Here is a 13,741-nt window from a genome sequence, read left to right as displayed (position 1 = left end):
AAGAACATTTTACCGTCCAAATTTACAACACAAAAGAATCCGTAGCAATAAGTATTAGCCCCTAGTCACGGATCATGTAAAGTCTGGCTAACTTTTAGCTACGCTACATATTGCTACGGATGCTACGAAAAGAAATATTGTAGCTAAAGTGTTTAGCCTCGAAAATTTTCAAATTTAGCTACAGTGTATTTCGTAGCTATATATGCATTTTGTTGTAGTGTATTTTTAATAAATTGTAGTAGTCATTTTATGGCTTTATCCTATATATACTATCGTGATACTATAATCTTGTTTGATTGTGAAATGTTTTGTTAAAGTGTTATTAAGGATTGAGCAAATGCAATTTGGGGTGAAGTACAGGAGGAATGCGATAAATTATTTGATCCTAGAGATGCATATCTCATGTCGTGAATTTATTAGCATAGACGTCGTTTCATATGTCTGGACACAATGTTTATGATTTTCCCAGGACTGAATTAGTTTTGTGAATTAATGTGGATAGTGTGCACCAAAGTGGCATGTTCGCTTTGATTCGCAAGGCTTATTCATTTCATTATGTGGGATTTTATTGAATTACTTCATACAATAGCCTGCCCAAAGGGGGTTAATTATGTGTTTTAATTTTATGACGGAGTGTGAAGCTTGAAAAGTGAATATCTTAGTTTATTAAATTCATCTGCCCAAAGGGGATGAATTTTCTAATGCTGGAATATTTTCTTGTTACCTGCCCAAAAGGGGTAACATTGTGAAGGCTCACATTAGTTGCCCATAATTTTATTATATCGCATTCATCGTAATTTTGCCCAAAGTTATTTTGAGGCCTTAAAAGAAAATATTTAGCTTGGAAAATTTGTCTCCCCAAAGGGGATAGATTTTCTATTACTAGGATATTTTTTCCATTACCCGCCCAAAGGGGGTAATATTATTAAGGCTCAGATTAACTTTTTGAGGAGAATAGTTGATTTATACTCTCAGACTTTCTAAATCATATCATTTTGTTGTGTTGGCCTAATTACCTTGTCTCACACAGGACAAATGTCACAGATAATGATTATTGATGACTATTCAGAGATGGAACTTAGTGTTGAGTCAGCCTAGAAACTTAGTGATATCAACCGTGCAATGCTAGACAACCCTTTGGAAATCAACTTGTGTCGAAAGATTTATATTGTAGGGAGAAATATATATTTTGTTTTACTATTTCTCGTTGAGATAATATTTGTTAAACTTATGTGATATCTTTAGTCTTCTCTTAAATTGTTAAAGATGGTTTAATTTTATAATCCTTGATTTCTGACCATATTGAAATAATCGATTATGATGCGTAATAAAACATTAAACATCATGCAGCTAATATGGATCACCATGGTGTATGAAATTTCTTTTCACAATTATATGAAAAACTATTTGACTACATTCCTCTTCTGCATAATTGTTGCTTACATGTAAATACTTCTTCTAACATGTTACTAAGGGACTGATAAATTGTGATTAATTCTCATAAATGAGAAATAGTGAGGTTTTCAAACTGAATGGATGTTTATATCTCATGTATCATAGGGCCCAAAATATATGAACGCTTTGTTTTGACAATGAAGAATAGATAGTTTTGATGTTAAAAATTCTGTGATGATAAAATCAATAGTTGATTTGTTTTGTTGCGACTTTATTTGTGCTTTTATAAAGCTCTCAATCATGTTGAAGTTTGATGAACTCTGGGCATAGATGTCAATGTATACACGTTATTGCAATGTTATATGTGGTCGAATCTTCTCCTCCTCCTCTTCTTCTTCTTTTTTTTTTTTTTTTTTTTAATTGGGGTGAAAGCGTATATGAGCTCCATTATTGGGTTATAGCATCCATTTTTCTTTTACTTTGGAGAATCTCATTGACTTTAAAAATAAAGCTAATGACTTGTTGAAATAAGGAAATGAAGCAAGCATTTTTGTGGCTTGTAAAGTAGTGAGTTCTAGTATATTGTTGATGACTGAATAACCTTTTTACATGAGTCAATTAATTGAATTGGTTGATGTGTTTGTATAAAATAAGATCCTATATATGCTACTTGTTTATCTATGTGATAGTGGTCTTGAAATTACTTTTGCAGTACTTCAAAAGTAATTCAACAGTCGTGCTTAAATTAAAAATAAATCTGTTCATCAGTGGGAGTGAATTTTGTGCCAGCTACTCCATTATTTAGGTTATAATGTTGTAACTTAATATTTATAAAGCATGACATTATATTTATATTTTTGCAGTTGAGATCTAAGAGAAATTAGTATTTACTAATAGTGATTCACTGTGAACTCTTTTTAGAGATCAAAAAAAAAAAAAAAAAAAAAAAAAAACATAGATTCATTTTGAGGGATGATGAGAATGTGTTTAGATTATTAAATCGTCGTAGAACATCTTTTCCTCTTGGGTATTTAATTAAGTGTGTGAACGTATATTAAAATTAATGCTATCGAGAGTATTGACATATATTGGTCGTATCATTTCTTGCTGTCTCTTTGGTTTGAGTTGATCATCTCGTTGATGTTTATTCGTAAATAAAATGATCAATTTATTTGATTCGTAATGGATACACATTCTTATATGTCTATGTATGAAGACTTCTTTAATGTTGTTGATAAGTTCTGTGTTCAGTAAACGATAAGTTAACAATCGTTGATCGATAAAGTTTCATTTAAAGGGCATATACTTATATTTAGATCTTTTGCCATTGAGTATATGATAACACATAATTGAATAAGATTACATGGCCTAATTATCCTATGTGACATGGCACAATCAGTCAAAAATTTGAGAATTGACAGAGAGTTAGTGAAACATCGTATTTTATGATTTTATTTATTTGATGAAGTATTTGGACCCATGTCAGAAATTTCATTATGACTAGTAATGTTAGGGTCTTATGCATATACTTTATTAGTGGGAGTCTCCTACTTGATATATTTGATTTCATCAAATGATTTGTTCAACCTATTTAATAATAGGCATCTTCGATTTTTTCTTATTGGTATATGATGATCACCGTTTATATTATACATATTCATGCGATGCCTATAAAATCTTAAGACTTGTTGTCTTATGTGGTAGGTATTTCTCATGTTGATAAGATCATGTTGTTGCCTTTATTAGATCTTTATGGAGACATACACGGTATATTTTTATGCCTTGTAGATTTTCTTAGCTGTTGCACATGTTGGGCTTAGAAAATTAGGATTTTCTAGTGGTGCACATGTTGATCCGTTGCCCACATGTTGTTACAGAAAATCGTAGTGATGATTTTTCGGTGGTGTGCATGTTGATTTGACGCGTACATGTTGTTATGAAAAATCATTGAGGACTGACAATGAAATAACTTTGATATGGAATCCATGTTGGTTATTTCTTGCTACACTACCACACTATTGGGTTTATGTCGGCAAGGCTTCTATGTTTGTGATTGTGGATTCGACATGTGTCATTGATTGATGCATGTACTGCTACATTTCGGCATTCGTAGTCTTGTTTGACTGGACCATGCTTTAAGTGACGTTCTACCGCTATGTGTTTGTGGCCACTGTTCGTTTAGCCCGAGAGTCATTTTATAAAATAACATTTCCTTTAAGATTTTTTTTTAAAAATAATTCAAGATTAAGTTAATGATTGTCCAAGTGGGAGAATGTTGAATTTTAACTAAATGTGGACTAACATTAACTTAATCATTACTTGATTTATAAAACGGGCTAAATAAATATAGTTGGTGAACATGACTTGGCCATTCAAATATTGGATTCCTTGTTGGGCCTGAATCACTTCTTGTATTGGTGTGGATTGGTAGTAGTGTATGCCCTGTTGAAGACCTAATAAAGCCTATTATGGGAAGGCCTATTAGGTCAAGGCTTGACGCCTATAAACATCTGGCTAGGTCCCCTCTCATCTTCTCAACCCTAAAAGGCAACCGCCCCATTCGACTGCCAGTTATAGGAGGAGCAATGAGAGGAAGACCCAGTCAATCGTTCCATGCTTCCGCATTAATAAATAAGATGACTAAACAGGTACGTTTGTTAATCTCGCTTTAATTATGGTGTTCTTGATTTGTGCAATAATCCTAGGGCTATCAAAGGTAAATTAACAGATGTGCCATATGGTGCAAAGTTACTGTGCCAGGAGCTCTTCAGCATGGGAATATCCCTCAAGTTTGACACTGAGATTTGCTAATATCTGATTAAGTTCATTATCCAGATTATACTTATGATGCTGAAAAGTTGGTACAGTTTTTGATGGCAAACACTCTTATTTGTATCTCTAATGTTGATGGGGAAAGAAAACTGTTTCTTGTATCTAACCTCATTGATCTATCGAGAACAAGATCGAACATGCATGCTGATCATTGAATTATCATTATAGATTTAAGTTGACTCTTTTGAAAATATTGGCATTTAATATTTCGCTGTTAACAAGCAGTAGATGATCATTGCTTGCTCTATTATAGAATTGATTTCAGTGCCAAAAGGACAATAACAGGTCATAGAAGTTAGAAGAGTATGCTATGGTCATCATTAATGCCATACTTGTAAGAAAAAGGTGTTGTTTGACATATCACTTGGCTTGTTCGGTCTTAGATTAAAATTGTTTCTCACAATTACAAACTGATTTGGTTGAATATCTAGCTCTGTTTTTGAAGTAATAGTTGGTAGTAATACCTCTTAAAAGTGCTAGAAGAAAAGAGGGTAATAATAATTAATAAATGGTCTAATATTAATACAGAACTGTACATAGCAAAACTTTTATATGAAAATACAGGCCTGAAAATGTACTGCACAAATTGACCAAACTGAAACTTCTTTTATCTTTTTGATAACTGAAAATTTGACGTTAAGTCCGCATGGCCCTTATGGGCTGACCATAAACGTGCTACAATGACTATTATAATGGGGGCAAAATACATCAAAACCCCCCTAAACTATACCTCAAAAGTCATTTTCACACTTTATCTGGCGACTCATTACACACCTAATATATGAAAAAGTGATATTTTTTACTCCCTCATATAATATGACCCGATTGCACTAGGGGAGAGTGTACACTTTCTCTCCACGTCGATGCGCCACGTCAGTCCACATCAGCGCCACATCAAAAAATTCTCTAATTTTTAATTTTATATTTTTTTCTTTCCCCTCCTCCCCCACCCTCCCTTTCTTCTTTATCCCTACTCCCTTTCTTTTTCACATTTTCAGCTCAAATATGAAATTCATGCTAAAAAAACAAGTTCAACTTCTACAATCGATAATCAAAAAAACATACCATACAAACATTCAAGCCGATAAGGTTATCAAAGTTGTAGAATGATTAGAATCACGAATGCACATTTGGGAGATAAAAAAAAAAATCGATATCACGAACAAGATAGAATGAGATTTGACATAAACCCATTAAAAAGAAACAATCAAATTAATGTGTGTCTTAGAGCATGAAAAGAAAAAGTGAAATTTTGACAAAATTGAAGATTAGAAGAATACCAAGATGAAGAGGAACAAGAAAAAAATTGGAACGAGAATGAGGCAGCAGCAGAAGAGAAAAAGAAAAAAAATCGTTTGGCTGCTGGCTGTTTGTGCAGAGCTGCCGTTCTTTTGTCCCTTTTTGTGCGTTTTTGTATGCTTGGTGTTGAGCAGTGGGCGAGAGATCGGGGAGTTGGGCAAGAGCTCTTTTTGTGTTTTATGGAATGGGAAAAATATACAGAAGGTAGGGCACAAGGTGTTTTATGGAATGAGAAAAATATACAAAAGGGTTGGGCAAGAGCTCGCCAATGAAGCGAGAAGAATGGAGGTGGGAGCGGGTGAGGGTGGTGATGGTGAAAGGAAGAAGAAGGATTTGGGGTGGGGTAGGCGGCGTGATGGTGGAGGAGACGGGAGGATGGGGTGGCGTGAAGGTGGAGGAGACGGGAGGGTGGGGTGCTAGATTTTGTGACGGTGGCGTGGTCGGAAAAGAGAAGGGGTGGGGTGGGGTGCGGTGCGGTGTGTGGTGGGGGGCGCGGTTGTGGTGGAGGAATAATTTTTTTTTATTATTTAAAAATTATTTTTTATAATAATTTTTTAAAAAAAATTGACCTCACTCTCCTATTATTTAAATATAATTCTTTTTTATGCCACATCAGCTTTGGAGGGGTAAAAAATATCATTTTTTCATATATTAAGTGTGTAATGAGTCGCCAGAATAGTTTAAGTGTGAAAATGACTTTTGGGGTATAATTTAGGGGGGTTTTGATGTATTTTGCCTTATAATGGGAAGCAAGATAGTAAGAGCCTATTTGGATGGGCTTAAAAAAAGCAGCTTATAAACCAAAAAAAATAAATTGGGTAGGTCAACTTATTTTTTTTGGTTGCTTTTTTTAAGCTAAGTCAAAATTAAGCGGCCAACTTATTTTTTGGGTTTATTTTAAGACAAAATGACTTATAAGACAAATACTCAAAAGCTAAAAATACATAAGCTGTTTTCAAAGAACTTATAAGCTAAGCCAAACGGGCTCTAAGGCGGCCAAATCCGGAAAGGTTGATTCATTTTGGATTGTTCTTGCAACTTGGGAATATAAATTGGAATAGTTGCCTCTTTGAGCTTTCGTTTGTAGTAGGGCTCAACTCGTGACCAAATGAAATTTCAAACACAAATGTTAATAATCTAGAATACATAATTCAAAATATAAATTTGGATTAATTAAAAGCACCTCTTAATCTTTCCAAATTGGAAATGTACGGAGACTTTTCCTATGAAATGAAACTATAATGTTGCATCCGAAAATTTTCATTGTTTTCATCAAGTGGTAAGAATATTTATGGCCACGTTAGCGTAAAGCAACATCCCTTAACACATTTTTGGTCATATACAAACTCACAATATGTTGGATAGACAAATGTAAACAACAGGTGAAATTTCATCTCATAATACACATAAGTTTGAGAATAATTCATCCATAATTTTGCATTTAATTTTTAAAAAATAATGGAGCTATTTTCCTAGGCATTCATGTTATACGATCAACATATTTTTTTAAGAACAAAATCGGAAATTTTGTTGGACATGAATTATTGAAGTATTTCATGGGAGTTTTTTTTTTTTTTGCATTGCACCTCAATTACATACACTTTATTACGATTTGCAGCATCTTGTATTTGATAAATAAGATTGAGAAAATGTCAAAAATGGTTCCTTATTCTCTATATTAGGTTCAAAACAGCCCCTTAAAAATTAACTGAGCAGTTCTAGTCCTTTAAGTTTGGAAAAAGTAAGCACTTTTGGTCTCTAACACATATATAACAAACTTTGATTGTTAAATTTGACCGGAACTGTGAATTTTTCCTTTAACCAAAAACATCCTAAATATCCTCAACATCCCAAGAACCACAACATAAAACATTACACCCGACACAAAATATACAAAAAAAAAAAAAAAAAAAAAAAAAAACAGAAACCACACATCAAAAAGTTGCACCAGACTCTTCAAAAATATACCAAAAATAACATAAACTACAAAAACTATACTTTCAAATGTGAGTTTCCGTTAAATATTTTCTTTTTTTCACTACAATCAGAGTTCGATAAATATATGACGAAGACCAAAAATACTCACATTTAACAAACTTATTAATAAAGGACCAAAACTTCTCCAAATGATACTTAAGTGAGCTATTTTGAACCTACAATCAAAAGTGGCAGGCTTCTCAAACTTCACTTCCACGTTGGCAATTTCAAATTTTCAAAAAAACCCGCCCAGTATAAAACCCCCAAAAATTCAAATTACCATCATGTATTCACATCACATAGAAAAATTCTGAATATTTCGAAATGAAGAAGAAATCCAGATCAACAAGGAAATCATCAGCAATGAATTTTCTGTCAACTCCACCGGCAACCGGTGCAGCAAGTCCAGTCCAATCAATGAGTGAATCACCAAAGCCTTTCGGATTCAATTTCGATACATTCAAAACCGGTAACGTAACGCCTACGTCATCGAAAAGGAGGAATGGAAAGAAGAGTAGCTTTATTTCAAGTCCGGTTCAGTTGAAGCCTGTTGGTGAACCGGATTCGGTTAAGAATTTGAAATCGATTGTAGATCTGAAGGAATTTGCGTCGTGTCAATTGGATAGTGTTAAGAGGCAAATTGAGAGATCGCATGTGGAGATTCTTAAGGATCTAGAAGCTTCGAATTCTCGTCTTCAGAAACGACTTAAGGTGTTTATACACGTGGCTGTGAGATTTTGAAGATTGATGTTGTATTTGTGCGTTTTTGTGTTTCGTGTTTTTACTGTAGAGAATAATGTCTTGCTGTTTGTTGATATGCTTAGGTTAGTGGTGGAATTAGCTCGTATGCATACGTATATTTTTTCTGTGTGTGTTTGCAGTATGTATGTATGTATATCTGCTGGTAATGATCTCGTCTTCAAATTGTACAGATGAATCGTTTTTTTGTTATATGTTTCCATATATTTGCAAAATGATTGAAGATTTCTGGTTCTTATGCATATGTATATTTTGTATGTGTGTGTGGTACTGTGTTTGCATATGTATGTATGTGTGTATGTATGTGTGTGTGTGTGCATGTGTGTGTGTGTTACTGTGTTTGCACATGTACGTATGTGTGTGTCTGCGCGCGTGCGTGTATGTGTTGTGTGAATGTATGTGTTGTATGTGTGTGTGTGTCCTGGTAATTGTCTCATATTCAAAGTGCATGTACATATAACTTATCCTTTTTTGTTCTATGCTTCCACATATTTGCATGATGATTGAAGATTTTTGGTTTTGGTGTTGCGTATGGATACACTATGCAATGTATCCTGGTAATGTTATCAGTGATGGAATTAGCTCTTATGCATATGTATATTTTGTGTGTGTGTGTGTGACTGTGTTTGCATATGTATGTATGTATGTAATGTAATGTACGGACGTATGCATGTATGTATCTGGTAATTATCTCGTATGTGCATGTACATCTATGGAATCCTTTTGTTTTATGCTTCCATATATTTGCAAGATGATTGAAGATTTCTGGTTTTGGTGTTTCCGGATGGATACGCTATGTGACATGTGGTGATTTCCAAGTAATTTTCTCAATTTGGTGATCTGTTAACTGTTTCCGGTTTGATCATCTAGTTTAAGAACTTGCATGAGTTGCATCAGAAACAAATTGTTTTTTCCATCTATGTTTTGATGTTGCTTTTGAGTTTTGAGATGCAGCTTCTTTTTGAGTGTTTATCCAAGCTTATAAACCTAGGAACTAGGAAGCTAGGTGTAAGATCCGTATATAATGAGCTAGGAAACCGGAATAGTGATGTTCTAGAATATTCCAACAATATTACAGTTTAATAATTGGACGGCTGGTTAAAACTCTGATTTACTCAGATCTTATATTCGTTATAAGTGTTCACCCCCCTTTTGATGTTTCTATAGTGCTGGACTCCGGAAAATTTTAAATTCGCTGCAGAAAGTAGCACCAAGGGAGAGTCAGAACTGTTTTAGCCAGTTAGATAGGCTTTCAGAATAGTGAAACAATTCGAATAGAAAAACTATTCTGTTTGCTGAAGATGAATAAGCTTATGGAGACTTCCTCAATTGATAGACTAAAATGTGTCTACTTTTAGGATATCCAGGTTTGGCTCACAAATATTCGAGCTTAACGCCAAGTTCTGCAACATTGTTTGATGACATGGACACATGGTGACATCTATAATTGATTGAAGTTTTAATTTATGCTCTTCTGAATGAGATTCCAATGTTAAAATACCAAATTATTTGTACATTGCGACAATTAGTGCAGTTCTTCGTGCTCTGCCTTCAAACATGAACCAGAATGTTTTGCTGATCACTTTATTGAAAGAGGATATATAACAGACTTGCAGGAGATATGAGTTTCCTTTTGAAGTAATGACCTTCTCCGCTATTTGCTCGACGGGAAGTAACCAGATATATCACATTGGCAACACTATTGTAGAAACTGGAGCTTGTTACATGCAAAGTCAGGGTCTTTAATGATATCATCTGACTAATGAGAGCATCTAGATATAATGCCCTTTTATGTTACTGAAGTCCAAACTTCTTCTTTCACGCTGAATGAGATTAGGGGTCAGTTTTGAGTTATTGACCTAAAATCAAGTAAACAAGGTTTAGAATCTTGTCTGCTGTGAGTTAATCTCATGCTTTTCAAGCTCCCATCAAACTTTGGATAAATAGAGTTAATGCAGTCCATTGAGCTACAATATACCCTTGTGGTCCGGCCCTTTCCCAGACCCCGCCCATAGCGGGAGCTTAGTGCACTGGGCTGCCCTTTTTTATGTGATTTTTTGTTGTTCATGATTCCATTGAACATGGGGCTTGATTGCATTTAGTTCTCATCATGAGTAGTTTTCTCTCGGTGGCTTTGTACTCGTTATGTTGTACTTCAAATTCTAGTTTTCTAGATAGTAAAGCCTATTTCATGCCTCGAAGCTGTTTCATATCTGTTGTAAATGTGGTGTTTTGTTGCGTTTTCCTTCTAATTTCTTGGTTTACAACAGTGGTGTTTTGTTGCGTTTTCCTACTAATTTCTTGGTAATTAAGCAGATTCAGACACAAGGATGCCAGCAAGTGGCAGATGAAGCAGAAAAGGAGTACAAAAAAATGTCTGAGCGAATCAATGAAGGCAAGGAGTCAATGAAGGTGAATCTTCCATTATCTGCTATTACCTTTCACAAGTCTGATCCTATTTAATCTCAAATGCTGTGTCATTACCATTACTAATTTAATCTTTCCTTCCTAGGGTTCATATTCTACGTTCATGGCAGACCTTCAAGCTAGTGGTGCTCGCTGTAAGTTCTTAACCTTATGTCAACTATGAGGATATCTTTTTAGTAACTGCAACTGTACTGCCACAAGTTTCTTAACAATGCTGAACACTCTAATAACCTTGAGACATTAGGCTTTAAATACTTGGAATGAGCAGATGAAGAAATTGATTTATTTGTCTTCTTTTGCTTGGCCAAAAGTGTAACAGATTCTTCTGAATAGCCTTTTGGATTAGGATGAACATCTCATAAACCTTGTTCACATACTTTACAGTGTGCAAACAGACCATCCCTGAGCTGTCACAATCCGTCGAGAAAGCCATAGATACTCTCAAGAACCGTTATGGGATCCATTCAACTTCAGCTTGTTGAAGGCAATGCATTTGAGGTAATTCCTTTAGCTGCTTTGTTGTTGTACTTGTACCTATCTTGTGTTTCTTTAAACCTGAACTAAGAATCACATGGGGCGGTAAATGTTTTAGTTGTCTATCCTATATTTATGTTAAGTATTGCTTTTCCTGCTATATGGAACATGAATTAGGAAAATTTTTTCTTTTGATAGTGCAAGATCACCAGAACAATATGGTAGCCAGTATAAAAGCGTAAAAAGTTGCAGTGTGTTCATTCTGACTTATGTGAAATCTACCTGGGGCAAATGCTCCTTATCCCTATGGCCATATGGAAGACTTGATAAATCCTGGTTTGCTTAATATGGTCAGCATAATTTCTGTTTGAATAGTGTTTCTCATGCAATTAAATTATTTATTCCTCGAAAGACTGTTTAACCTTGTGGAAGAAATGGAAAACAGAATTTAGCTCTTGTAAAAAGTGAGTATTTGGCATAACACAGATAACTATTTGAAATCAGTACTTCCAAAATCATAAATGTGCTTGGATCCTATGCAGAACGATCTTTTTCTACCTTTTCAAGCTGTCATGCATCCCTATACAATTCATTCATCCTCGAAATCATTTCCATACAGAAAGTTGAGCACCAAGCCAGTATATATCGCCAAGGGTTGAACTCCTGATTGATAATAAATCTTCGGATGGCAGCTGGCTGATGAATGAAAAAACATCAATCCTCTATTATATTGACGCAAAAATTTTGTTCTTGTTTTCTCATCATTTATCGTTGTGTGTGTGTCTGTGTTTTCCCATTAAATGATTATCTATCAGCCTGTTATAAAGCATTGTCGTTCTGCTTTGGATAGACATTTTTCGAAACTTGTAATTTTTTTGAAACTGGAAACCAGTTTCTCTGAATTTCATTGAATAAAGACACTGTAGGAGGCTTAGGAGCACACGGAGACAGTTCAATTCATGATCTTTCGAGCCCTGCTTACAACAGAAATTCAACTCATGATAATTCAAACTCTTTTTTGGTGCTATATTTTTGCAGGCATAATTTTTGATTGAATAGATTGGAAATAGGAAGACTGAATCTGAAGGGTGATCTGAGGCAGTTTGCAGCTTATAATTTCAGTTTCTTGAGGAATAAATGCAACGCAACACGCAAATTTGAGTGCTTACTCTTGTAAATTCATATTCTGAAGTGTGATCTGAGGCAGTTTGCAGCTTATAATTTTAGTTTCTTGAGGAATAAAACTCAACGCAGCATGCAAATTTGAGTGTTTACTCTTGTTAAATTCATATTTTCTAGATGCAATGGAGAATACTAAGAAGGTAATCTGTCAATCCATGCTTATATTGGCTCTTTGGTAATGTTCTACTAGAACATCACTTTCATGCATATGCCACAGAAAGCGGAAACTAAGTAGTTAGTTACGGTTTATAAAACCGAAGATATTTGAAAAGAAAACAAACCTGGAAGAGTTGTGTTTCCTTATATCCACCAAGAATACCGCTCCAATACCAATTTGATTAGTAGAGGTGAAAAAAACAACTTCTAGGGCCTTTAGTCAAGTTTAGTCAAATAAGTGTGTTAATGCCATTCTTTTCTATACTTTTGCTTAACGAAATATCGTCCTATAAATAAATGTAACCACAATAAAGTTAGAAGATAAAGAAAAACTCAAGTTGTCATAGACTCCACCATTTGGCAATACCTAGGCCATATTGAACAAAAAACTGATTCGGTCAGTTTCACCCCGTCAAAGTAGGTTCCAAGCTAATTGAACTTTAGTAGTCCAAACATAGTGTAAACAGTCCAAACTCAGACTTTACTGGATTATTCAATAAGTTGAGTTAATTCCAAGACTAGGTTAGTCGAGTTAGTGAGTTCCAATCACATCTATTTCCTTGTTAATCTATCCAAAATAGATACAAAGTTAAGTGCGAAAGAAAAGTAGTTGGTCAATTGTTCAGGATTAATTGTTTATCAAGCATAAATAACAATAAAATGAACAGTTTGGGTAAGAAAATAAATTAAAGCTTTTACACAATACTATAACTTAGAATAATTGTGAGTTGAGTCAACTTGCAAATACTGATTGCTCGTGAGTCCATCAAGTATTGGCCAGAGTTCGACATTTTTCTCCAATTCATGCCTTAAGTGTTAATTAACTCAACCAGGAGTATTCGAATTTTAAAAGATTGGCTTAAACAAAACTTAACTATGAAGGTCTCAAAATCTGTTCATGGAAAAAAAAAATATGATTTAATAAATAGAAATAAAGTACATTAACGGCAACTGGGGTCTCTTCTTTTTAACAATGAGTAAGCATTCTTTATTGGAACAAAAAAACTGAATGAAAACCAGAAAAGAAGCTAAGCATAACACCAAAGGTAATGAAAGAAATCTTGGAAATGAGGAAAGGACTTGGGGATTGACAGATGAAGCATTAGATCTCTCATATTTTAATATATTCTACTTTATAGAGAAGATGATGAGATCACTGAATAATGTCTTTATAATTTATCACTTTTTCAAACATGTATTTATATCACTATTGCTTTTTGTGTTTTGCTTGCACCAAACT

General features: G+C 34.3%; 1 protein-coding gene and 1 pseudogene across 2 annotated transcripts; both read left to right on the top strand.

Annotated features, from left to right (window-relative positions):
* The window catches only part of LOC132069358 (DNA-directed RNA polymerases IV and V subunit 2-like), an 87,051-nt pseudogene extending 82,845 nt beyond the window's left edge, over positions 1-4,206 (top strand).
* Positions 4,207-7,772: 3,566 nt separating this feature from the next.
* On the top strand, positions 7,773-12,501 carry LOC132069355 (uncharacterized). Of its 2 annotated transcripts, none has more exons than XM_059462723.1 (5): positions 7,773-8,232; positions 10,579-10,674; positions 10,775-10,823; positions 11,074-11,187; positions 12,202-12,501. In XM_059462723.1, exons 1-4 carry the CDS (start codon positions 7,828-7,830, stop codon positions 11,169-11,171), a joined length of 648 nt encoding a protein of 215 aa, XP_059318706.1. In that variant the 5' UTR covers positions 7,773-7,827; the 3' UTR covers positions 11,172-11,187; positions 12,202-12,501. The 2 variants fall into 2 exon arrangements, with proteins under 2 accessions (XP_059318706.1, XP_059318707.1); XM_059462724.1 differs by having other exon boundaries at positions 7,780-8,214.
* Positions 12,502-13,741: the final 1,240 nt, after the last annotated feature.

This window comes from Lycium ferocissimum, chromosome 9 (assembly GCF_029784015.1).
Source record: "Lycium ferocissimum isolate CSIRO_LF1 chromosome 9, AGI_CSIRO_Lferr_CH_V1, whole genome shotgun sequence".
Taxonomy (NCBI): Eukaryota; Viridiplantae; Streptophyta; class Magnoliopsida; order Solanales; family Solanaceae; genus Lycium; species Lycium ferocissimum.
This window is presented reverse-complemented; position numbering and strand designations above follow the sequence as displayed.

What these genes read in the sequence shown, in the direction of transcription:
- LOC132069355 (XM_059462723.1), top strand. Translation starts at nt 7,828, where the DNA reads ATGAAGAAGAAATCCAGATCAACAAGGAAATCATCAGCAATGAATTTT. An exon ending in AAGGCAAGGAGTCAATGAAG is followed by an intron (nt 10,675 to 10,774) that starts GTGAATCTTCCA and finishes TTTCCTTCCTAG; the next exon opens with GGTTCATATTCTACGTTCAT. An exon ending in TCAAGCTAGTGGTGCTCGCT is followed by an intron (nt 10,824 to 11,073) that starts GTAAGTTCTTAA and finishes CATACTTTACAG; the next exon opens with TGTGCAAACAGACCATCCCT.